This window comes from Cetorhinus maximus, chromosome 14 (genome assembly GCF_964194155.1).
Source record: "Cetorhinus maximus chromosome 14, sCetMax3.hap1.1, whole genome shotgun sequence".
Lineage (NCBI taxonomy): Eukaryota > Metazoa > Chordata > Chondrichthyes > Lamniformes > Cetorhinidae > Cetorhinus > Cetorhinus maximus.
The window spans coordinates 14,787,378-14,814,051 of record NC_135892.1 but is presented as its reverse complement, the minus strand read 5'-3'; the positions used below and the strand labels follow the sequence as shown (position 1 = coordinate 14,814,051).

General features: G+C 40.5%; 1 protein-coding gene across 1 annotated transcript; it reads left to right on the top strand.

Moving 5' to 3' along the window:
• Positions 1 to 3,222: 3,222 nt before the first annotated feature.
• Positions 3,223 to 24,854, top strand: LOC144689449 (uncharacterized). The gene is made up of 9 exons (XM_078556542.1): positions 3,223 to 3,416; positions 3,499 to 3,563; positions 4,162 to 4,322; positions 12,148 to 14,139; positions 15,415 to 15,515; positions 15,676 to 15,740; positions 18,323 to 18,483; positions 23,129 to 23,278; positions 24,344 to 24,854. The coding sequence occupies exons 4-9, from the start codon at positions 12,456 to 12,458 to the stop codon at positions 24,640 to 24,642; spliced, it is 2,460 nt and encodes an 819-aa protein (XP_078412668.1). The 5' UTR covers positions 3,223 to 3,416; positions 3,499 to 3,563; positions 4,162 to 4,322; positions 12,148 to 12,455; the 3' UTR covers positions 24,643 to 24,854.
• The last annotated feature ends 1,820 nt before the right edge of the window (positions 24,855 to 26,674 follow it).

The window sequence follows — 26,674 nt, the reverse complement described above, 5'->3', positions numbered from 1 at the left end:
GACATTTTGAACTTTTTAAAGGAGATCTGCTTTCAAAAAAAAACATGAAAAGACACTGATCTAAAATGGCTGCCATAAGTCACCTGACCTGATACTTTAAAGGTGACCCTTTTTTTCTGGAAACTATAAATTGCAGAGCTGTTGCATAGAATTTCACACCTGGGGATGTCAATGTCCTCTTCAAACAGGGACATTCTTGAAAGGGAGGCATTAAAGATGCTAAGTGCTGGATTTTGATCAGATACTCATCAGACGTTCAAAATGCCTGTGGAGGACAAAATAACCTGTGTATTCTGTTGATTTTATATCTTGAAATGTCAAAGGTTTTGGAGATGCAAAGATCAAAAAATGGGATTACTTGATCTCCAATGGTGAATGCAAGACTTGCTAATTGAATTCCCTTCCAGAATATACAGACAGGAGTTTAAAAACCAATTCTGCCAAGCAGAATCCAAGAACAAACAGGAGAAAGAAACATGACAGTCATCTTAAAGTACTCTTGTAAAAGAGCAGGAAAGATTTCTCTCCTTTCGGTCAGCCCGCTTGCTCTTGAAACTAAAAGGGTGTCTTCAATAAAGTGCAGACTTGAACGAAGTCAACTCTGGAATTCTGCACAGAACCATCTAATTTCAAATGGCTGCAACATTCAATAACCTACTCATCGAAGACAAGCCAAGGACTTAATTGTATATTCTTTTAACTTGAAATTGGACTCCAACTTTCTTATCTGTGTGTGCCATTGTCTTTTTTTTTCTCCTTTTTGTTTAGTAGCTAAAACCTTTTTCTTTAACTCAAACCGGGTTTGATTGGTTCCTTTATTAACAAAAACTTTGGATTGGAAAAGGCATATACAGGGAAAAGAAATTTTAAAACCTTTGCAACTAACAAGGGGCTGAATAGAAGCAACTCACTTAGTGTCACCTGGTCATGACAAAGTCCAATGCTGGCTACAGGTCAGCTGAAGACTGTACATACAAACTCCCCAGAACTTCACAGGATCTAGTTGTTTGGGGATTATTGGATGTTAAGACCATGGTCAGAAAAACCATGGACCAGCAAAGAAGTCACATCAGCTGGAATTCAAAGCAACATTCTATCTCGATCGATTTGTTCAGTGTCAATGTCCACTCTATATATGTCATTGCACCAGGTAACGGTGCATTGGTTTCACTTATATCTACAACAAGGAAAGCAGGAACTCCAGAAATGCATCTTTCCAGTTCCTTTGAGAGAGGACAGGTGTCTAACCAGAACTAGGTGCTCTCAATCATTCATTCCTTTCTGCCATGTGTACTGCAGAACATTTTCGTTTTCATCTGAAGAAATGATGACAAAATACTGCAGATACTAGAAATAAATAAAAACAGTACTGGAAATACACCAAGCCATGCAACTGGTGTCAAATGAATTCATTTCAGGTCAATAACGAGGAGTCATCAGGACTGTTGTAGTCCAGCTCCTCTTATAATTTTTAAAAAAGCTTTCAAAGCAAAATCTTGCCCTTTTGCTTTGATGTATTTGAGCAACTCTCTTTGGACTTGTTGCATCATTTAATGAGATTTGAGTAATTGGGAGATGTGTGAATGAATTTAGCTTAAGCCTTGAAGACCATTTCTGCCCCAGCATTTACATTTTACAAAAATGAAGCTGCTGCTGAAAGATGAATGGATTTGGCTCTGTCCATTTGTAACGTTTTTTCTAGACGCTTTAAAACTTCCCTAAAGTTGTAAATGTTTTTTTCATTGCCACTACATTAGAGAAATCACATTATTGTTAAAGGTGAATGATTAATCCATAAACTTGCTGTATGACAGCATACACTGATTCTGGACCTGGCTGTGGGGTTCTTGAGGGAATTTGCCTGAAGTGTTTTATTACAACATTCAACGGCTAGTTTTCATGCTCTTTTTTTTAATATATTGTACTGAGCAAATGAATGTTCAGTATATTTGCCAAAGAATATTACTTCATACCTTGTAACTGTCTGGAAAGACTTAACATTTTACAGCTCCTAATATAAAGTCTGTGTTTAAATACTGTTGGATCAAAGCTGGCTCCAATGCACTATCTTGTTCAGCTGGTATGTAATTTTCATTCTCAAAACTATGCTGCTTAAAATCGCCATTACTTGACATCATTCTGAGGAATTGTGACTTTTGTCTCCTTTGCAGATGTACCTGTCGTTTATGAATTATCTGATCCACTAAAGATCTATCCTGGGGGTAAAGTTTTGAAACTTCTAATTCAAGATGAGGTTCAGTGGAAGTTTCCAGAAATTACAAAATGTCTGTAGTTGCAGTGCCAATATATTAATGATTCTAGATGTCAGAAGTTGAAATGGCAAATAATGAAATTAAATTCTGTAATCTAGTTAACTGTGGGCTAATATTTCTTTAAAAATCATGGAACATCTGGATTATCATAACCCAAATGGTTTCCTCATCCCTCCCTGGTTAGGACCATGTGGCTCCAATCCCACAGTGTCACCTGAAATGACCCCTGTCTTCTTGGGGCTACTGGGTGTGGTCACAATCCAATAGGTAAATCTTTTAAAGTGGGAGGACAAGCTGACGAACCCAAGTGTGTGTGTTTTTTTTTGTTTAAAATAAAAATCTGGGTTTCTTTTCATCCGTTAGGATTTGTAGAAAATGAAAACCAAGTGATATTGCAAAATGGGACACCGGGAATACTAAAAGGTGAACACCAATGAGTGAAATTGCTCTTGGGCTGTGTTGCTTGTTTAATTCTGGTGATTTGGCAGTTAATCTTTAGACCACGAACAAATTTTTCTTGCCCAACTGTCCTCTCAATTTGAGAGTGTGGACGATTTATGATCACCCATTTTGTATTTCACCCACAGTTAATTTCAGGCCAGACGCTGAGGCTATAGAGTGAGATTCTCTTGATGTTCCTAGTGGTGGGGCTTTAGTTGTGAAGGGAGTTTAGGGCTTCGGTCATTAGACCAAAAGTAGCTAAGAGCTTTAATAGAGATGATCAAAATCTGTAGTTTTGATGTAGTAAATCTGTGTGCAGTATTTATGTTAGCTGGGGACATCTGGGAGTATTTTTCTTAATGTAATAGGTTGTTGAGGTAGTTCCTGTCCTGGAAATGGGATCCATGATCTTTTTTATAAGGTAAGTGGATAAATATTTTGAAGTGCATGGACAAAGGACTCGGGGGGTGGTGGGTGGGGTGAGGTGGGGGAAGGTAGTTAACTGAGTTGGCACTGGCTAAATGGTTTCCTGTCAAACGTTGGTTATGTTCCTTCACTTTTAAAACACCAAACCATCTAAAATGTATTCACGTTACCACAGATTACTTATTTGAAGTTTTGATTGGAGTGAAGTTTGAAGGTGGCAATTTCAAGGAATTTGAAGGAATAGAGAAAAGAGTTGCAAGGTCTATTGAAACTCTGGTGAGTTATTGAGTGCATTCTTTATGCTGAGGGGTCAGTGGAAATTTAATTTTTTTAATAAAACTCTCGCTCTCTTTCCCAGATTACACAAAAGCTTTCAACATTTTCTCCTTCACTTAAGAAATTACTCCTTCGAGCTGTTGAGAGGTAAATTCCAAATGGTTTCCATATAATTGTGTAAGGCATTTTGGGGAGGAGGGTGAAAACTGTGTCCAGGGGTTGTAAATGATGCTATATAAAAGTCTTCACTGAGTAGCTGGGGTTATAGCAAGGCTCTGATTTTTTTTTACATGTAACCTTCAGGTGTTGGTGCAAATTTAAACTGCTCACTTGTGAGAGATGTTTATTGTTTTGTAATTTAGTGCAATCTGCTTCTACGTGTGTTCATTTCATAAATCAGTTTGCAGCCTGAGACATTCTCTCAGAGTGATTTGAACAACGATCCATATTTTAAATGTGTTCCTAGTTAGTATAGGATAGGTATGTTGTTCACCTGCAGTCTGGGTCCCAGTTTACCTTTTATGTACAAGGTACAAGGTCCTATTTTTAACTTTAGTGGTGTTTGGTGAGGGGAGGGGGTTGCTCCCACAGGATTGGACGCTTTTATGCTCTTAAATTATTAGGAATGTGAATATAGAACAACAATTGAATCGTAATTCCATAAACTCTGCACGGCTTAATATCCACTTCAATGTGGTGGATTCAGAGAATTTCCTGTAATTCTACTCTTATCCCTCAACCTTAGGATCGATGCTCCAGGTCTGTTCTTCACCTATTGGCTTTATTTCAATCCTAGTGGAGAGAACATCTACATTCCACTCGAGACTCAGATAAACCAACTGTTGAAAAAGAATGTAGCTAATCTAAGACATGGGAAAGCCATATTGTTTTCAAAATCAATTAAAGGTAACTCACTAACACTTTTTTTTTCAACTATATTCCCTATTTCAAGCTATGAGCTATTTAATACGGGTCAACATTAATAATGTTTCACTGAAGGTGAGCCCCTAATTGATTTGAATTGACAGAGATTGTTGACCACTTGAATCATTCCTCCTGTTCTGCAGATGTGGATGAGTGTTCCTCTGGGCTTTCGGTGTGTGACCCTGCAGCCAACTGTTTCAATGCTTTTGGTTTCTATTCTTGTCAATGTGCAGAGGGATTTGAGGACCATTCTCCCAATGCTTCTGGCACCAATTGTGTTAAGAATGTGAAATCAGGTATTTATGAATTAATGGCTATGTGCAAGAATTAAAATGGGTCCCAGCTGCCTCGTCTAGTTTAAATGCTACAAAAACATTTTGCTACTTGAAGACCAATTTCATACAATCAATTTAAGACTACTTAACTATTTTAAGTGTCCATGTTTCCCCACTAATTTGCATGGCCAATCCAAGCAGAACATGTTCTAAGAATCCCCTATGGAACTGAAGACTAACAGGAGTCTGTGTTAATTGTTTCAAGCTAGTTCTCATCTTGTTTTTAAAAGCTTTGATATATTTTGTCATTTCCCCTATAACATCTCCTCCTGTTTTATAGATCTTTCTTTCTAAAGGCAGAATGTGTGCAAAGTGACAAGAATATCCATTTATATTGGAAATCTTCAGACAGGAAATGGAGATAAAATGAGAAATCTATTCTTGAAAGGTGCAACATGGTACCTCACTCCCCACCATGAATATTAAAAATCTGGTTTCATCATAATCCTGAACAGGTCTCCCTTTCCAACTTTTAATTTGGGGTTTAAAAGTTAGATCTTTGTCACGGTTAGCCTGCAGAACTCCAATTTCTTCTCTACTATATCAAACTCAAATTGAAGTCCCTGGTGGCTTCCCCTTTAATTGAGCAACAATACATCCTTTTTGAATTTATAATTCCTGAGTCTTTGGATATTTTTTTAGAAGAGGAGCAAAAGCTAAAGATCAAGGACAGGGTTTACAGGGTTTGTTGATGGGGAAATAATTTTGGCTGAGATTTTTCTGGTGTTTTTTTGAACCAAGTGGTGTTCTGCTCTATCTGTTGGTCTGAGGCTGCAGAATTGAATTCCTCTACCTTGGCTCATTGTTCAGAATGTCAAATACAGTTACCCTTCGTTTCAGCAATGATACTGTTGTCATGGAACTTTCTCTGAACCTGCAAACGTATTACAACGGTCAAATCTCCCTCTGCAATACAAGAATTTTTTTTTTTTTAATACCAGTTGTTATTGAAAGGGGAAGGTAGTAAAAGCAACATTTCGTATTTTGGAAATGAATAGTAAATTAGAACAAAGTGTTCCTAGAAAATCATGTAGCTATTTTTCTTCTTACAGAATCTGGCTTGGGGCCTTCACCTGGTTTTCATGAAGTCCTAGCTGCTATTATCCTGTGCGCTGTTTTGATCCTGACCATAATCTTAACCCTCCTTTTTGTGATGAGTAAAAGACAAAATAAGAGGGTCTTTGCTAGCAAGCAGGATTCAGATAGTTCACGGCAAGCTATCAACCTTCACTTACTCGAGAAGAATTAAGGAAGAAAGGATTATTTATCTTGTGAAAACAAAAAACTCATTTGAGCCACTGGATGATATGACTGGACAGCAACTTACAGTTCAGCACAGTGCAAAAACAATTGGCTTGTAGTGATTTCATGTTTAGACAACAATGGGTTAGGATTGCAAAGTAATTGGCTCACTCATTGTTACTGCAGATACTCAAGTTAGAAAAAGTATTTGAATTAAGGTTTGCAATGCTGAGATTCTATATATAACACTGGCATTCCTTCACATTCTAGCAACCTGCATAATCTGTTAAATTTGTCAGTAGAAGTGGCTGCAGATTTCATTGCTTCTAACTATTCCAAGACACCATTTTAGCCAGTGTATTTTGTATCTTTATCAACATTCTGTTTTTTCTTTAGACCTGACGCCCTGTGAATAGGGTTAAAGGTGAGAGTGATTTTGGGAGTTGGGGATTAAATTGTGGGCTGTTGCTAGTCTCCAGTGTTTGGATGGAGGACTTAATACAAGTCATGACCTGAGCTGGTCAAGGCCTAATGTTAGCTGGTGAAAAACCAAAAAACCATTGGGAGAAGAATATGTTGGTTCAACTGTTCAAATAAAACTTTTAATATTTAGTTCATTATTTAGTAACCTACTTGAAACCATTTTCTTTCAAAGGCACGAAATAAAGTCATGTTATAATAGAAATCTGTGAACTTAAATATTCCAATTCGTGTGATTTAATAATTTGAAGCTTTATGAGGTTATTGATCTGCACAAGGGTTCACTATCATTGGGTGCTTCTACTTGCAAGGATAAAGGTCCCTAAAATATAGGAGATCTTTGTGTAGTGTTATTGTATGTGGGACTATTCAATTCATTCTGTCCTCAGCTAAGAGTTAAAATATTTCTTGTTTTGAGATGAGTATATTTCCTGGATTATGTTTAAACAGCACACTTTGTATTAACTCCTCCCAAATGTTTCTTTAAAATGCAATCTCAAAGTGAAAATAAATGATGGTTCCTTTAAAATACTTGATTGTTTTTCTCTTGAATTTAAATCTGTGCTAGAGTATTCTGGTTTTGTAGATTTATACCCTGTCTGCAGGGAAAATGTTTTGTATCTATTTTATTAATCAGCTGTGTCTGTGCAGAGATTTGGTGTATTCATTAGTATAACTGTTTATTTGCAGAATAATGAAAGGCATTGTACCTAAGCTTCTGTTGAACAAGTGTTTTTTTTTAAGTTGAGCATTTAAGGTATGTGGAATGTGGTTGGGTGCTCAGTACAGTCTTTACAATCGCCTCTGCAATTCTGGTAATTTACTTTTTAAAAATTTGATTATGCATCACATCAGACATACGAAAAAGTACAGTTTTTAATTGTGGATAACATTGATGGAATTAGAATTACAGCTAATTGTAGTTGAAGTCCAGTTCCTGACCAAGACCTTTATTCGATGCAATCTGCATCAGATAAAGGTGAATATTTTGACATACCACTTTACATTGTCTAAGGTTATGTAGTCTGAGGGACCACGGACTTGACTTCCAACTGTACACAAGAGCCTCATCTCCTGCTTTGGGTGGAATTGAGATTCTACAGCACTAGTCAAAGAGGAGCAGAAATCTGGGTGTCCTAACCAGTAATTACCCCTCCAGCAACATCACTGAAACTGCTTCTGGTCTTTTGATCTTGCTGTGCATGGGTGGCTGCCATGTTTTCCTATGTTACAACAATGACTGCACTTGAAGTAATTCATTGCCTTTTACATCCTCAGGATGTACCAAGCCACTTCAGCCATTGTATAAAACCAAACTGTCAGCCTATCCCACTGCCTCCCCCACCCGCCCTGTAATTCTTCAGTAAATGAATTTTCATGGTCACTGTTATGAACACTCAATAAAAAGTGTTCTCTACAACTTGTGCATCTGGCAGAATTCTCTCAGACCTGACTCTCTCTCCTAAGCTGTTTATTAACCAGGCTGAGCTGAGCTGCATCAGGGCCCAAGCAGATTACCTTTTTGTCAATAATTTACATTTATGCAAAGCAAAGTCTAATTTGATCTTTTTAATGTCTCTCCCATGTCTGCCCTGCTGCAATACAGATCCTATGACAGTGGCAATATTCAAATTACTGCTCTCCAGATTTTGGGTCTATAATGTTGGCATTGGTCTCTAAATGAGCTCACTGACAAAAGTAGCCCTTTTTTTTTTGTTTCTCTCCCCTGCCCTGTTCCCCCAAATTGTAGCAGGATTTAGAAATTGTCATTTTGCTTTGAGGAAGCCCGTCTCTGCTTTTTGAAATTTGGTTTGGTTAAGGATCCGACACCTCATGTAAAACTCATGATTATCTTATGGTTCCTTTTTTTATTGTCTTAATATTTCAGGATTCAAAGGTAAATTAGTCCGTTCTTCATATCCTCACTCTGGCTAGTTACTTTAGCAGGTGATGTCCTTCCCTGTGCCTGAGACTAGGTTGGGCATCGTTGAGTAATTGGTCCCTAAACATCATTCATCTGTCCTGCAATGATCCTCTGGCACTAAACTGGGTTCAGCAACTGTTTAACTTGAATGGAATTGAAGACCAGCTGGAGTTTTTAACTGATTTTGGGATGTGGGCATTGATGGCAAGGCCAATATTTATTGATTATCTCCTGGATGTCCTTGCAGGTCATGGTGAGCTGCTGCCTTGAACCGCGATCTGTGTTATAGGAACACCCACAGTGCTGTTAGCAAGGGAGATCCAGCACCCAGCAACAGTGCAGGAACAGCGATATAGTTCCAAGTCAGGATGGCGTGTGGCTTGGAGGGGAACTTGTAGAAGGTGGTGGTGTTCCCACGTGCCTGCTCCCCTTGTTCTTCTGGGTGGTAGAGGTTGTGGGTTTGGAAGGTGCTGTCTAAGGAGGCTTGGTGAATACCTGCAGTGCATCTTGTAAATGGTTACACACTGCTACCATTGTGCATCAGTGGTGGAAGGAATGAATGATTAGACCAAGAAGCTTAGTGTTGTTGGAGCTGCACTCAACGAGGCAAGCGGAGAGTATTCCATCACACTCCTGACTTGTGCCTTGTCAATGGTGGACAGGCATTGGGAAGTCAGGAGGCAAGTTACTCACCCAGAATTTCAAGCCTCTGATTTTGGATGAACTTTCTCTTGTTGAAGGTGGTCATAGCATTCATACCACCCAAGTACAAAGCAATGTGTCATTTTCAGCTGAAGCTTGAATACTATCTAGATTTTGTTGTATGCGGCCACATTAAAGAATGGAACTGAGCGCTGCATGAATGTCCCCACTCCTGCTGGAATGCAGGTCACTGATGAAGCAGCTGCAGATAATTGGTTCCAAGATCCTGCCCTGAGGAATTCCTGCCGTGATGTCCTGGTCAATGATTGACCTGCAACAAGTATCTTTTTCAGTCACCTGAAGAGGTTTTCCCCAATGACTTTTAGGTTTGCTAAGGTTCACTGTCACATTCAATTGAATCCTGTTGAGCATTTGCCCTCTGCTCGCCTCTGAAATGTAACTTGTGTTGAGTTTGGACCGAGTGGATTCCGGAGTAGGATTTATCCCGTCTTAGCTTTCCTCACTTAATGAGGAGGTGCAGGTGTGGGATGGAGGGAGTAAGGAGGATGGGAGTGCAAACTGATCCAAAAGCTTTATGTTTATCTGAAGCTCTATTGTGGCCTGAAGGGGAGAGGGGCTTTGGTTTTTGTGTATCCAAGCTTGGGTTAGTGAATCATGCAGTGCACTTTTTTTTCCTTTTGAGTAAGTTGTCCCAATGGTTGTGCATCCCTGATCTGGAGTGTTTCAATCTCTCTCGCTCTTACTCTGTTGTCCCATTTAGTTTCATCTGTCCATGTTGGGTATATTTTAATGGGTAGAGATGGAGGAGGAAGCCTTTTAAATTGAAATATTAAAAATCACTGGTTCTAAACTTTTTTTTAGGAAATCTGAGCTGGAGAGATTGTTGCTGACTGACTCCTTCACCTATAGTTTGTATATTTAACTGTCTCAGTAAAGCCTAGAGTACAAGAGCAAGGATATTATGCTGAACTTTTGTATAAGATGCTGGTTAGAACTCAGCTGCATAGTGTGGCACCCAGAATTGTACGCAATATGGAAGAATGTGAATGCATTGGAGAGAGTGCAGGAGAGGTTTTACAAAAATGGTCCCAGGGATGAGACACCTCAGTTGTGAGGAAAGATTGGAGGGGTTGGGACTGTTCTTGGAGAGTAGGCTGAGGAGATTTAGAAGTGCTCAAAATCATGACGGGGCTGGACAGAATAAATGTGGTGAAATTGTTCTCATTCATAAAGAATCAAGAATGAGGGGTGCATTTAAAGTGCTTTGTGAAAGAAGTGAGAGAAAGAGAGCTTTTTCACACAGCAAGTAGTTTGGGTTTGGAATGCAATCCCTGGAAGTGTTGGAGGCTTCAAGAGGGCATTGGATGATTATTTAAATAGGAACAATGTGTGCAGGGCTACAGGGGAAAGGCAGGAGATTGGCATTGGGCTATGATGCTCATTTGGAGAGCTGGTGCAGACATGATGGCCTGAATGGCCTCCTGCACCATAACAATTCTGATTCTGTGAATAAGTGGAACTGATCGTAATTGTCTCAATCATGTCTGTCCAAGTTTTCATGGTCTGTCTTGGGAAAAATTGAGGTAGGTGTATGGGTGAAGAATGATTGATTGAATCACAATGTAACAGTAGATATAAGCAGTGAAAATGGACTCCCATAAAAGGAGAATATTCAGATGCTAACAGAGATTTGCCTCACTCTAACCATGAAGGTAACAATCGCAGGCCTGAATTTGTAGCTATTGACATTTACTGAAGTATGGATTTGGCCCTGGGAAGTTCTGGGCTTTCATGGGAGCAAATGCAGAGGATGTTTTGGAGGTTCCTGCAAAGGGATGTTTAATTTTTTAGCAGGTGATGAGCTGAGGCAGGGTAGAGATGGGTAAAGGCTATCAGAAACTTGCCCATGATGTTACCTCTCCGACTACAATGCTCTCCTGGTTGGCCTCTCATCATCTACCCTTTAAATAGTTAATCCAAAATTCTGCCCATTCCTTAATTCCATAAATTCTATTTGCCCATCACCCTGTACATAACTGGACTGGGAGTGATGTCCAGTTGTGCTTTTTTAAAATTCTGATCCTGTGTGTGAATCTCCTCACCTCTTTCCTATCTTTTGTAACTTCTTCCAGCCTCTCCACCCTAGGAATCTTTGTTCCCCCAACTCTGGCCTCTTATAATGTCCCCATTCCCTTCACCACGCCCATTGGTGGCTGTGCCCTCAGCGGTCTGGGCTCTAAGCTCTGGAAATCCCTTCCTAAACCCCTTGACCACTCACTCGCTGCTTGAAACCTCTGACCAAAGGTTGGTCAATCACTTTTGGCTCAGTGGTAATTATTTTTGTCTGATTTATGCTCCTGTGAAGTACCTTGGGATGTTTTATGTTAAAGATGCTATATAAACGCAGCTTGTTTTAAATCTGGCCGTGTGCTCGTTTAGAAAATCAAATTACCCATAAACTAAGATCGTGTTTCCTCATTAATCTGGATTATGAAGCAGATTTCAGGATCTTTTTAGCCCTGGTATAATTAACTCTTGGTTAGCAATGGAAAATGTTCACTTCCTGGTAGGTGCAATCTGAAGCACAGGTCCTTGTTTATCCCCTCCCCTTGTACCCAAATCTCCTAGAAAATCTGATCTGGATTAGTGTAGCTGTAGGGATAAAACTGTGTATCCTCCTGGCTCTTTACAGACCTGGAAAATGTCCCTGTTTCAATTCAAAACAAGATTTTTTTTTTGTCACATTTAACGTTAGGGTTCAGAGAGAAACGAGAATTCCTCAGTTTTAGCAATGGTTACTCATCATGAGATTCTCCTTGCATTTTGTGAAAATATGGTCAGTTCCATCATTCCACACCTAATACATTTAATATGAGCAAGTTGGTCATTTCACTCGAAGCAACAGGTCTTTTCTGCGAATTGGGAAAGTCGTAAACTCTCGAGATATTGTTGAAAAGAGTACAGGGATCATTATTCTACATTTGCTCCATTTTCTAACCGTTTTATAAAAAAAAAAGGCTGTTCTTTTGTTGATGGTATAAAAAGTTGAAAAATATTTAATTCCCTAGCAGTGTTATTGCTCAACTTGAAGGCACCCTTTTTTAAAAAAAAAAATTATATATATATATATATATATATACAAAATCTTAATTTCTCATTTCAGAAGTGGAGGGTTTTTCTGGGATCATTTTTCCAGTGAGGAGTTGTCATGTGACCAGGAGGGGCTGTCCTGGTGAACTGTTTTCTCCTGTTAACCCTGACGCTTATTACAAATATATCTGGTGTAACTGGACCATTTCAGCAGCTCGATGGAAACAAATTGAGCTACAAATACACGGATTTGTATCGCAGGAGGACTGTAACCAGAATTGGGGTGAAATTATCATCCAAGAGTCTGTACGTGTCAGTCATGTGCTACAAGCCTGTCTCAACAAAACTCGTCACGATATTGTTCATGCTTTGGCACTGTACATGTTCTTTTCTAAGGGAAATTTAAACAACTCTACCAGACGTTTCCATGTAAAATATCGGGCGTGCAGGGGCAGCAAAACTCTATCAGACTCTGTGCTGATGTCGTCTGCTTTCAAAATATTCCAGCAAGTTTATCTCCCAACAACCAGTGTTGATACAGAAGCTGTGGTTAATGAAACATTGCACATTTCATTGCACAGAGTTCAGTCCAAGAATTGGTTACGAAGTGAAGCCACAGAACCCATTTTGCAGCGTTACAGGAGAGAACGGAGACGTGATGACAATTCTCGAATATTTACCCAACTGACAGCAAGGATCAGCAGCAGGCAGCAATCTGCTGCAGGGAGTGAAGACCTCCCTGTTTCTGAGCCTAGAGTACAAATACCTGCTAAACACTATGTATCAAGCTTTGCAAGTAACCATCTGTGGAACCTCCTATTCACACCACCACCTACCAGATCCTATGAACCACCTCTCTTTACTGCAGTGGAGTTTACAAGACTGTCTGGTCCCTTGAGGCCTTTAGTCCCTGAGCCTGATTCTCCTGAATATTCATCTCCCAAACAAAACTTGGATCCACAAACGTGCTCAGGTAATTCCAAATTGTTAAAGTCTCTTGCCGAAGGCAATGGGGATATTCCAAGTGCTGGATGTGTTTCCAGGTTTAAAAGAAATCTGGTTACTTGTAAGTTTGATAAATTGGGTGGTGTTAGTGGTACTCTATGCCCGTGGCAAATCAGCTATTCAACAACTTTAGGGTTTTGGTCCACCCAAACTGACTTTCTCCTAAAGCAGCAAGTTAAAGACTATTCCACATACAGAGTAAGACAGAGCTTGGATTCTAGTCCTATTGCTGAATCTCATTCACAGATAATCTACGAATCCACAGATCCTATGCATACAGCCACTGTCCTTGTGGATATTGGCCATGGAATTACCCCTTCCACGGAATCTGACCAAATGGAGTATGGAGGGAATTCTGCACATTTGGACAGATTTGGAATTTTGACAAGTCTGTTAAGATTGTTTGACTCCGAGGGGAGGAGAGAAATGCAAAGCAACAGCATCTTGTCTGAGAATGGGCTTTCTAGTCAGATAACAATTTGTGGCATAGCTGAAGATTTGAAGCATATAAGGACCCAACTATTCCAAACCTCATTGTTATATGGACAAATGCAGAGCAAAATTAAACCCCATGTTCTCCCTCAGCCTGAGAACCCAATGCGAGCTGCCAATGATGAAATGAGAGAATCTGCTCCAATCCGTTTTGATGGAATGTTGACACTGTTGCTAACACTTTCATTGAACAGTTACTTGTGGATGAAAACTAAAAGTCAGAATTCATACGCTGCTGAGAGCTTTATTCAGACTAACGCTTATCAAACCCCTGAAACAAAACAACAACTGATTGTACCAACCCCTGTTGACATGTCGCCAAAAGCTAATCCCAGAGTGATGACCATAAATGAGTCCCTGATTTATGAAGTGGAGTGGCAGACACCGAGTCTATGGATGCTCATGAGTTTTAGCCCATCTCTTGATGCAGCCCAGTGGGATGTTGATTCTACAATAAATCCAATTGGTGGAACCATCCTTCTTGATGCTGAATATCCAGTGGAACCATCCACAGGCTTACAGACTCTGACATGGACAACTTTGGGACCAAAGCTGCATGAAAATATCGGTGAGTGTTTCCTTTTTTTTTGGTGGGATAAAATGCTAGTTTTTAACAAGTGTATTTATTGGTTGGTTAGCTTTTCAAATTCTAGTTGTGATTTTTATTTTATGCTGTTTTTAATAGAACCTTGAGAGTTTAGAGTGAAGGCTACAAACACTGTTCTAGTCTGGATCTAACCACCCTGCACTATGGAAATGGTAGCGGTGTACAGCCTAGTTCTAGCCAACACTGACATCGGAAATAAAAACAGAAAATGCTGGAAATGCTCAAATGAGGCAGCATCTGTGGAAAGAAAGGGTTAATGATCCTTCATTAGGATTGGTACAGACTGCAGTCTTTAGCTTTTGTACTGACATCTGACACACACACACACACACACACACACACATCCCTTCGTAACCTCAATAGTGACCAGTGCACTTTACCGTGAACAAATCGCACAGTAACCATTTCTTATCCCTCTTGTATTTAGTAAATTTGCACAGGATCCTGGTCAGTGCTTTGTGATCAGAATGTTGGGAGACTGATCACTGCAGCAGGACAGCTCGTGGATTCAATGGCCTCTTTCGTTAAAAACACTCTAAAAGAAACTTGCCTCTACCTTTTTTTTAAATATTAAAGAATAATGCCTGAGAAGGTGTTTGGCAAACTTTTCTGCTCTGATGGTGAGCCATGCACAATTTTCAGCCCAAAGGTGTCCTTTTGGCTCTGTGGCGATTGGGGGAAAAAAATCTTTAAAAATGATGAAATAGTTGTGCCCCTTTTTAAAAAATATTTATACTCTAATTTGCTATGATATGGATTAATATTCAGTCCACATTGATATACCTATACCACTTCACATTAAATACAATCCAGTGGAAAATTAAAATTGGGCTTTGGTCAATACCTTCAAATCTGATTTAAAAAAATCTTTTTCTTTTATTTATATTATGTACAATTAGATCAAAAGTCATCTCCATAATTAGTATGAATTGGGTGCCCAGAGTGACAAGCTCCTGGTGGCATTAGATTTAGTTCTTTTTAACTGAAGTATAATGATTTGGGCCACTACAGAAATCCTGAACAAGATGTTTGGAGAGGCCGACAAATGAAGTTGGCCCATGAGGAAGTCTTGACCTCCTAGATTTATTGTGTTTTGAATAATTGGGTTACATGAACTTGGAATAAAGGCTAAGGATAAAGAAGTAACTGAGAATTAATCGAACTATATGTGGTGGGAAGTATGCAAATGTTCTACGATTGCAAAACTTTTAAACCCAAATCTTCTTAAAAACACAGGTTATTTATTGAAGGTATCGGCTAGCTTGGAATTGGTAAATGTTGTCTACAAGAACTTTCAGCATTTGGAAAAGAGAGTTCTACAATCGGTGAAGGCTTTGGTAAGAGTTGAAGCACGTTTTTTGTTGCTGCCTCACCACTCGATCTCTCTCTCTCTCTCTCTCTCTCTTCTCCCCTCCTCTCCCCCAACTGTGGGACAAGGGAGAAAATAAAAATGTTTTCATATTTTTCTGTGAATCATGTTTTGCTTTCATTAAACAGATAATGGACAATCTGTCGTCATTTTCTCCTCCACTTAAGAAAATCCTCCTTAGAGGTGCTAAAAGGTAAAAAAAAAAAATTGTTTTTGCACTTGTGACCAGAAATGTTGTCTTTCTGGGGAGTGATGAGGGAGACTGAGTAACAGTGAAAAGGGTATGTACAGAGGCACATTTCAAATCGAACAACATGGAGTGTGTGCCTGTGACACCTTTTTTTGTTTACAACTGAAATGTGAACATATTTTTCAACAGCCCAAAAGAATTTGACTTTGCATGAACAGTGTTTCAGTTTCTGAATGAAAGTAATGAATTGGCATTGATTTATAACTAAAAACTCTCTTCCTAAAAGGGTCAAGCATAGTGAAAAACACATTCTCTTACTTTTAATCGCTTCTGTTTTATCATTCCTTTCACATGAGCCAGCTTCTGGAGAAGCATGAAATAATATTTGTGTGCAGTAGGATATCAGCATTGTCAGCTGACCATTTTGTACACTAGCCTCACTTGTAAACCCATTTGCTCTTGGGCAGTTATTGGGCGAGTTAGGGTTTTTTTGGACAAAATTTGAGGAAACTCCTGACCGTCCATTTACAGAGAATATTGGTTGAAAGCTCTGCTTCCAGACCTGAGCATTTTACATTTGTATTTCTTAAGTTTGTTCATGTTTAATTTGTTTAGTTAAGAAGTAAAAATGCTTTATAAAAGCATCCATGAGTTTATTCAGACAGGGCAGAGGGGAACCTGTATATTTATTGATGCAGCTGGGATATTTGCTTATCAAAGCAAAGCAGGAAAGTGTTTGCAATTAATTCCTGGAAAATCAGTTGAATGCTTTGAGTGTAGCGCAAACCAGAGTGTAGTGAAGTTGTTATAACCAGCCCCAGGATCCACCAATGCACCAACTTGCACATCCTGGAGCTCTCTCCTAGCTCTGCAAGACCACGGGCTCTCTCATTGTCCCCCATCTCTCTAATCTCCTGCAGCCCCACAATTCTCAGATCTAGGCTCTAATTCTAAACTCCTGCTCATCCCTGATTTTAATTGCTCCACCTAGTGCCTTCAGCTGCCTGGGCCCAAATTCCTTCCCTAAACCTCTTTCCACCTCTACCTCACTTTCCCTTTGTTTTTTTAGCTGCTGCTTTAAACCTACCTCTCTGACCCAGCTTTTGGTCATCTGACCTAATATCTCCTTCTGGGTCTCTCTCATCTTGTTTTATATTGCTCCAGTGAAGCACAATGGGATGTTCCATTTACCTTTTTAAAGGTTCTGCATAGAGGTGGCTGTTGTTGAACTGACAGCAGTCCATCCAATTGCTGCTAATGTACAGTCCCCACTCACCCTCCCTGCTAATCAGAGTCTCCTGATCCTGACCTTGTAGAACCTGTTCCTGTGTATCCTTGGCGTTAACAAAAGGAAACTCTTTCGAGTTATCAACAGTCACAGATTGCAACTCTTTCGAGTACAATCACAGTTCTTGGTTTCCAGGAGTGGGACATGAACCCACAACCCTCTGATTCAAAGGCGAGGGTGCTATGAACTGAGCCACGGCTGACACCTCTTCACAAAAGGAAGTGGTATTAATTAAGTATGTAGCTAAATGACTATATATTGACTCATCCACCGTGATGGAGGGTCATGAAATTCAGCTCTTTAAAAATTACAAAATTACAAAGAGCATCACAAATGTGTGCCTGGGTCAATCTCTGTAGATACCTTTTGAGCCACTGATTTACAGTTGTCAAAAACAGGATGTCTGATGTCACTGTCTGCCAGTCATGCAAATACCAACTGTACGAGAGGACTTTGTAGATCACATCTGCTGCTGATGACCCTGGAGTGCAGTTTACCATGTAGTTTGATTGCCAGGGTTACTCCCTCTTTCTACATTTACCGATGTGTAGTAATTATGGTTTTATTTAAGGCATAATGGACCTTTTTAAGAATAATACTTTTAAGGGAAGATCACATGATCTGTAGTAACCAATAGGAGAGTAGCACAGGCTACCTCTAGCTGTCAGTGTAGACATAGAGTTGGAGTTGAAAGTATGCATGTAGTTGCTGCTGAGTACATTGTAAATAAACTTGATGTTTCCACTTAAGTGTCTCCAGTTCAACTCTCTTACTAACAGTACAACTCTGCCACCCTACAACACAATACAAATATACAGTCATTTGAAGACTGCTCTCCAAAGCGATTTGGTTCATTTAAAGACAGTTGACCCATATCTTTTCTATTCAGTATTACCCCAAGTTGGTCCAGTTGGGCTGCATCTTGTAGCAGTAATTTCAGAAAGACAAGGATCTAGCAGATCATTTATGAACTTGGGAAAACACTAATATTGTTCCATTGTGTCCTGCAGCTTGAATGAAAATGAAGATGTGAATTATTTAAGTGCGCACATAACTACATTTAATTGAAAAATATGAATTAATTTCCATAAAGCTGAGAACAAAACGGAGTTGTACTTCAAGGGACGGGCACAATGGGCTGATTGGCTCCTTCACTGCCCTATCAGTCTATGAAGGTGTCACAGCCACATTGATGGGTCTCTAAGTAGTAACCTAGTATGTAGCAAAGTTTATTATTTCGGCAGCCAAGTGAAGACAACTTCCTTCCGGTTTTATAGTAACTGTCCCTTTGTTGCAGGATCGGCTCTTCAGGTCTTATCTTTGATTATCAGCTGTACTTTGCTCCAGATCGTGAGAACATCTGCCATTCTGTACAGATTCAGATGAATAAGTTGTTAAACAAGTCGGTGACTAATCTCAGAAATGGAAATGTCTATTTGGTTTCAATTTTAGTAGGAGGTAATTGAAATATTTTCCATTAGTTTTAAATGTAGAATGGTTATGAATGGCTAAAAGGATTCCCCTTGAAATTTTGTGAAATAGTATTACTAATGTGCAGCTTTGTAGCTTCACATGGACTGAGAAATCTATTTCTGTTCCTTTGTGTCAATGAGTCAAACTCTACCATGACCAGTAAAGACCCCAAATTTGACCCTTGGTCAATGTAAGTTTTAATAGGCACTTTCCAGAGTCTCATTTGAAGTTCAGATTTTTCACCATGTAGACTTGACTAGTTTTGGTAACCTGAAGGAATTTTGTTTTTCCCATAAAATTGTTACGTTTGTCTTTTTTTTATTTTGTCACTTTATTTGAAAGTGCGGATGTGGCTTTTTAAAGTCATCTTCAAATGGACACAAGACATTACACCATATCTGAAGCATTGAAACCACAAAACCCTGGAGATCACCACTAGGTTATTTTTGTACCACAAAGACTGAGATTGAGTGTGGATGCACTGCCCATTTCTTCCTGGGTTATATCACAGAAGATAGATATAGCACCTTGTTCAATTTGTTCCGATTGTCGGAACTGTTCGAGTTGACAGCACAATGCCCAATGACATCACCCTTCTAGGAAGATGACAAGTTTATGTATGCCAAAACTGATGACCTATTTTGCGGTCCTTTTCAGATGGGTCATGGTGAAGACCTGAGACTTTCTGGTATTAAAAATAAAACTCCTCCTCTACCCTCCTAAATGACATTGCAATGTGATTTCTGTAATGTTAGTAGTGTTTTGGATTCCACAACTCCAAAGTTGGATCAATTCCAATAAATACACAACATTTAACTTGTTGGAGAAATCTAGTTGAAGGCCACAGTTAATGAGCCCAACCATTTAAATAAGTTTGTAACATATTATCAATGGGAGTTAATTAAACATATTTGCAACTAGATAAGTTTGTATAAATGTCAGTAACTACTCTGCCACATGCAAGTACACTCCTTTATAAAAGAAGGAATTACACATATTGGTGTTAATATTTAGATAATGATTCTAAACAAAACCAAGCAACTTGCCAAGTCTCCTTCGACAGCACCTTCCAAATCCACGACCACTACCATCTAAAAGGACAAGGGCAGCAGATAGATGGGAACACCACCACTTGGAAGTTCCCCCCCAAGTCACTCACCATCTTGACTCGGAAATATATCGGCCATTCCTTCACTGTATAAAAATCCTGGAACTCTCTTCCTAACAGCACTGTGGGTGTACCTATGCCACATGGACTCCAGCTGTTCAAGAAGGCAGCTCACCACCACCTTCTCAAGGGCAACTAGGGATGGGCAATAAATGCTGGCTTAGCCAGTGACACCCACACCCCGTGAATGAATTAAAGTAAACCACTCGTCAATCCAAAATATTCCTGTGTCTTTAAGGTGGATTTCGTTAAAATTTGGAACTCTCCTTATTGCAAGTCATGATTTTCAGACAAAACGATGCAAATCTCTGAATCGGACTTTAGTGAAAGCTGCAGTCAACAATGAAACATTGAGTACTGGCCCCATTTTGTTCAGCGATAAATATTTTGCAAGGTTTTTGGCCAATGATTTCTGTGCTGCCCAAGTAATGAGAATCTGCAAAGCTAAAAGTAATCTTTCTATCAATATGTTCTAAAAAGTTTACTTAATTGGCCTCTTGTCTAACTTTTAAAGTGTAGCGAAATCACTAAACGTGTTCATTAGTAAAAATAATTTAGAATGTTTTAACATCACCACATGGTGCATTTTCAGTGTCTGTTTTGGAACTACAGGTAGTGTTTGATCAGCAACTGCGGGAGCAAAGCTGTGCCGGATTTTGGTTGGGTGGTTTGGGTCCAGTTGGATTGGGTGGGGTCAATGGTCAGTTGGGGTGCAGGAATAGACCAGTGCACAAACGGTAAAGGTGATAACTAGTCAGGCGTCACACCATTGCCAATGCAGTACCAAGACGAATTGTCCAACTAAAGTTTTTAGTTGACTCTTAACATTGATGCATGGCACATTCTAAAAATGTCTTTTTTTGGACAGCTGGATTTGAGGCACTGGACTAAAACAAGGAAGGTGGCAGCCTTCTGCCTCGTGAGTCAATGGTTTGCGCCATGGTGGTCAACTGTTAAGCATTGCCTGGTATGGTACAGGAACCCCACTTTGGCATAGCAGTCTCTGCCAGGTTTGCTGCAGAGGAAGACAGTCGGCCGAGAAGGTGCACGATTCTCGGCCCTCTTTTTTTCCCTCTGGGATCTCTTCCGGCCATCTGAGCTTTTCATTTCTGCTCATCTCGTGCCCTTTTTCATTCAGCCTCCAGAGGTCGCAGGCGTCAGTGACTGTTCTCCCAGATGTCAGTGGCAATGCCCACCATCTTAATATCACTCTCTTGTAGGTGTTCTTTTGCAGAGGTATGGACACCCAGAAGGTTATAACCCAATGGCCCATTCGCTGTATGGAAGGTTTTTGGGTGTACGGCCATCATCCATCCAATGAATGTGGCTGAGCCAGCGCTGATGTCATTTACTTAGCTCGTGTGTGTGTGGAATTAGCAGGCTCCAAGACCCTTCGAGTCCTCTGATCTCTCAGAACTTGTCCTACAAAGGATACGTCTAAGATAGAAAAGGTAGAAACTGTTCAGCCTTTTCTCCTTCCTAATATATGTTGTCCAGGTCTCACCACTGTAAAGGAATGCACTGAGGATGCAGGCTTGGCGGACTCAGGGTTTGGTGGTCTCGGTCAGGTTGCTGTTGTTCCACACGCTCCTACTCAGCTTGGAAATAACAGCTGCAGCTTTTGCAATTCATGTGTTGATTTCAGCATCAAGTGACAGATAAACTGCTGCTTGTGGAGCTTGGATATGTGAAGCTAACAACCTGCAGCATCACATTGTCAATGCTGATAGACAGGAGGGCAACATCCTGGACCATGACATTTGTTTTCCTGATGCTGATGATGAAACTAAATTCTACAAGCATGTCCATTTGCCGCTGAAGGTGTTACTCAGTATGGAATATGACAACGTCAGTGCAGAGTAACAGAGGACTTGGTGCACCTTTGTCTTGGATTTCAGGCGAGAAAGGCTGAACAGTTCTGTCAGTTCTGGTTTGTAAGTAGGCACCCTCTGTCAACGACCTGAAGGCACATGACAGCAGCAAAGAAGAAGAATGTGCCAAACAGCACTAGCGCCAGAACACAATCCTGTTTGAAACAGAAGCAGAAAATGCTGGAAAATCTCAGCAGGTCTGACAGCATCTGTGGGGAGAGAAACATGTTTCGAATCCGTACGACACTTCTTCAGAACTGGAAAGGACTCTGCATTCATAAGGACTCAACATTAACTGTTTCTCTCTCTCCACAGATGCTGTCAGACCTGAGTGTTTCCTGCATTTTCTGTTTTTATTTCAGATTTCCAGCATCTGCAGTATTGTGCTTTTACAACCCTGTTTGAACCCACTGTGGATCTTGGAGTTCTGATGTTGCCCTGTCATAGCTGACCTTACCCATCATGCTGTCATGGATAGAGGAGATCACATTGAGCAGCTGCGGTGGGCAGCCAGTTTTCTCCGGTAGATTAACTAGACTGCCTCAGCTCACATACAGCATCATGTCTTGGTGAGATCGATGAAGTTAATAAATGGTGGTCCCTTTGTTCATGACATTTCTCTTCCAGCTGCCAAACTGGGAAGATCATGTCAGTTGTAGATTTTCCAGTTCTGGAACCACACACTGATTCGGGATGGACGTGTTCAGCCAGGATCTGCAGTCTGACAAGGGCAACACAGGCCAATACTTTTCCCATGATCCACACCAGGGAGCTACATCAATAGTTGTTGCAATCGCTGCCTTCGGCCGTGTTCTCATACAGGGTCACAACCTTTGTAACCTGGGGCATTGCCCCCCGCAGAGACAGATCTTTGTGCAGACGCTGCAGTACCTGTTTTCCATGCTTGGTGAGTTCAGGTGGTACAGCAGCATCACCCGGAGTTTTGCCCATGGCAAATGAGCCAATAGCTTTGCTAAGCTCCTTCACTGTGGATTTTATATCCAGCTCTCCCACGACAGGCAGGCTCTCAATGGTGTCTACAGCTTCCTCGGTGACCCTGTTCTCCCTGGAGTACAACTCAAGGTAGAATTCCACCCATCTCTCCAACTGCTGATTGCAATCGGTGATGACCTCCCCTACTTTGAATGGGGCCGTTTTCTTTGCTGATGGACCTGTTGCCTTTTTGATCCCTTTGTACATGTCCCTAGCCTTCCCTGTGTTGAAGGGCATCTGGATATTCTGGCAGAACTGTAACCAGCCGTCATTGGCGCATCACCTAGCAGCCTGTTAGACTCTAGATGCACCAAGAGTTGCTCAAAATAGAGTCCCCTCACTCTGATCTCTTGTAGTTAATGTGGGTGGACTGCTTGGCTTCAATCACAGGTTCCACCACAGTGGCATTAGCTTCATTGGTGGGACTTCTCTTAGAGCAAACCGAAGACAATTTCAAGGGAGAACACTTTTTTTTTTCTATTCAGTGTTAAAGTTCGGTTTTAATGGAGGTTTAATGTACAACAGTGAAATACTGCAGCCTCTCTGCCACTGCTATTTCCCTATTGTTTGCAAATCCTCAGTATTTTTACTTTTGCAGATGTTGACGAATGTAAATCTGAAATTGGAGCATGTGGCAAGGAAACAAAATGTCTTAACACTATTGGCTCATATTTCTGCCAGTGTGAAAATGGATTGGAGGGTCGTTCAATGAGACACAGCCGAGTTTGTACTGATCCAGTGGAATTGGGTAAATATGTCCTTTTTTTTTTGATTCTTTTTGCAGTGAAGAAAAATCCTCTTTATTATGCTTAAATAACAATAAAAATGCAAATGTTTTTGAATGTTTTTGCACATTAGTATGTGCAGGTAGTACATGATGGATTTTTGTAGAAATATCCATGAGCATCTGTTTAAAAGTGAAATATTTATTTTTAATGTAGTTCGACACAGATCCCACATTCTGGTTAGTCTCTGTCCTGCTGCTACAAATTTGAGGCTAGTAGTGATACAATCTGCTCCATCCAGACAAACCCTTTCCTTCCTTTGCCTAGCTCAGGACTCCGAGAAGCAGGATTGTGCCCAAGTGCAAGCGCACGGTGTTCCAGTCTAGCTCGACTGTGTTTGAAATGTTATGAGTACTCACTTCAATCAGTCTCCGCTCTCAAACAATGGATTTCAAAAATAGAACTAATTTGATAGAGTGTCCCTGAGATTCAGGTTAGGTCAGGGAGAGATTCAAACGGTCAATTAGAATCCTGAGTGAGTTTGTACTTTTGATATTGTTTGGATTTTTTTGATTCTAGCTTTGCTGATTTCAAAGCTCGGGAGTATTTGGCCTGTCTTGTGTGCCATAGCTGAGATCTTACTCTCTGGCAGCACATCCCAACTGGATTGGTAAACCTTATCCACTGATGTTCCTTTCTGCAATTTTATTAGAAGAAAAATAAACTGGAGAGAGGTCATTGTACAAGCAGAAAGTTTATAGAAATGGGAGCATGATGGCTTCTAAGCTCAAACTGTTAAATTGTAGAAAATATTGCAACAATTAACCCCTGGCTTGAAATGTAGAAAACGTTGGAATATTGGCAGCTGAAATTGACCCTTTAGGTACATCAGGCTCCGATTAGTTACTTTTTGCTGATTTGAATATTTCGAGCTCATTTTTGGTCTGATAACTTCGTCCTGAAACAGGGTTGGTTTTCATTTTTATTTTTTTAGTAACTCACTTGGTAGTAATGTCAAAGAATAAAGAATAAAACATCCTTTTGGATAAAGAAACTAGTAGATGTAGAGTTGTTTTTTTTTCTTCCAGATTCTGGTTTTTGGCCTTCGTTTGGCTTGTATGAAGTTCTGGTTGGTTCTGCTTTATGTGCGTTCCTGCTCACAGCAGTAACATTGACTCTCTGCTGTGTGATGTTTAAAAGATCCCACACAAAATACTTCCGAGCTTGTGACACAATTCCAGGCGGCCCGTCTGAAAGAACGTCGCCAGAAGAATCGGAAAGTGAGGAATCACTCTTTATTATACCTCGTAAGAGCCCCAGCTATGTATCATTCTCAAAATTTCAGCCAATACCTGAAGAGCCAAACAGACGAGAAATTGATTTCTGACGAGATGAGGAAGACTCGTGAGTGAAAAATCCGGCCTGCTGTGGATATGTTTCATTTTATAAAAGGCCAGAGTCAAGTTTCAAAAGATTCATTGTCTGGTTCAATGGAAGTGCTGCACGGTCACCTGTTTTTAGTCGATGAATTATTTTTGTTACACTCTCTTCCAAGTAATTCTGTGAAATTGTATTCATTTGAAAGATGAAATAAAATGCTTTGGACGCAATATTTGAACACTGTATCCAAAAAAAGTAAAAATCACACTTTCTTTAAAGTGCATCGTTCTGTTGGGCTTTTTAAACTGAATTTCACATTCTGCGTTGGAGAGAAACCCCAGAACGATGCCCTTCCCCTTTAGATATAGATACAGCTCATTCTACAACACTTAAAATCGACGTGGCTGTGATTAATACAAGGGCTAAGTTTGTTGTAACATTAAAAGTGCGTGGCTGGAGGAAGGATTCATCCAATTGCAGGTCATTCTCCCTTTTTGTTTTTATAACCCCTTCCCCCAGAACCATTCCCGCTGGAGTGAAAACTCTAATATTTTCCTCCTCTAGTCCTCATATATCAATCTTCTTCCAGTCAACTCAGTGGATGTGATTCAATCCTGAGGAGCAGCAGTGAATGAACGAGGATATCTTTCCCTCTTTCCCACCTTGTCCAGAGTGGCTTAGATTAGCAAATTTTTTTTAAAAAAGCAGACCAGGAGTTCATTCACCTCCTTGACAGTGCTCCATTTGGCAGTGGTTTGTCACTAGTGTGTGTTCTACAGTGCAGGAAGAGATTCTAATGCTGATTTTTTTTTTAATCACTGAAGATATTTTGTCAGTATTTTATTGAATTAAAATGTATACTTCATGGGATCTGGGTCGCACTGGCTCAGTCAACATTTATTGCCCATCCCTAGTTGCCCTTGAAGGTGGTGGTGAGCTGTCGTCTTGATCCGCCACAGTCCATGTGGTGTAGGTACACCCACAGTGCTGTTAGGAAGGGAGTTCCAGGATTTTGACCCAGTGACTGAAGGGACGGCGTTATATTTCCAAGTCAGGATGGTGAGTGGCTTGGAGGGGAACTTCCAGGTGGTGGTGTTTCCATCTATCTGCTGCCCTTGTCCTTCTCGATGGTAGTGGTCGTGGGTTTGGAAGGTGCTGTCTAAGGAGCCTTGGTTAATTCCTGCAGTGCATCTTGTAGATGGTACACACTGTTGCCACTGTGTGTCGGTGGTGGAGGGAGTGAATGTTTGTGGATGGGATGCCAATCAAGTGGGCTGCTTTGTCCTGGATGGTGTTGAGCTTCTTAAGTGTTGTTAGAGCTGCACTCATCCAGGCAAGTGGAGAATATTCCAGCGCACTCTTGACATGCCTTGTGGACAGGCTTTGCCTCAAAGCTCTGGAGAAGTATCCCCGAGGTGCCTTTGCAAGATCCTCCAAGTTCAGTGGCAAGAGAAGTGATCCAACAGCAGTGTCCTCTCCTAAGCTGACATGACCAAGGCACTAATCACTCAAAACCAGCTCTGCTGGAGAGGACATGTCATTCACATGCCTGACATCAGCTCCTGAAGCAACTGCTCGATTCGGAACTTAGTTAAGGCAGGAGACTCCCAGGAGGACAGTGGAAATTCTTCTGGGATGTCCTGAAGCATCTCTGAAGAGATCAGACATCCCTACTGACTTGTGGGAGAGCCTGACTTGTGATCAACCAAAATGGAGAAGTATTACTTAGGGAGGCACCAAACACAATGAGAGACTTTGTTGGGAGCATGCAGAGGTGAAGTTGGTGTCTGAGGGAACACACATACCTCCAAATGCCTCATCTGCTCAACCCTTCAAACACCCCTGCCCCACGTGTGGCAGAGTCTGCATATTATCGAACTCACTGAACTGGAGTTGAAGTCATCCTTGATCCCAAGGGACTGTCTTAAGAAGAAGCTTTGGGGAGTCAAGAAATGAGTTACTCATCGCAGGATTCCCAGCCTCTGACCTGCTATTGTAGCCACAGTATTTATATGACTAGTCCAGTTCCGTTTCTGGTC

Bases quoted from the DNA above. Each gene is read 5' to 3' on its own strand.
- LOC144689449 (XM_078556542.1), top strand. From the start codon at position 12,456: ATGTTCTTTTCTAAGGGAAATTTAAACAACTCTACCAGACGTTTCCAT. The intron at 15,741-18,322 runs GTAAAAAAAAAA...CCTTTGTTGCAG, and splicing joins CTCCTTAGAGGTGCTAAAAG to GATCGGCTCTTCAGGTCTTA. The intron at 23,279-24,343 runs GTAAATATGTCC...TTTTTCTTCCAG, and splicing joins TACTGATCCAGTGGAATTGG to ATTCTGGTTTTTGGCCTTCG.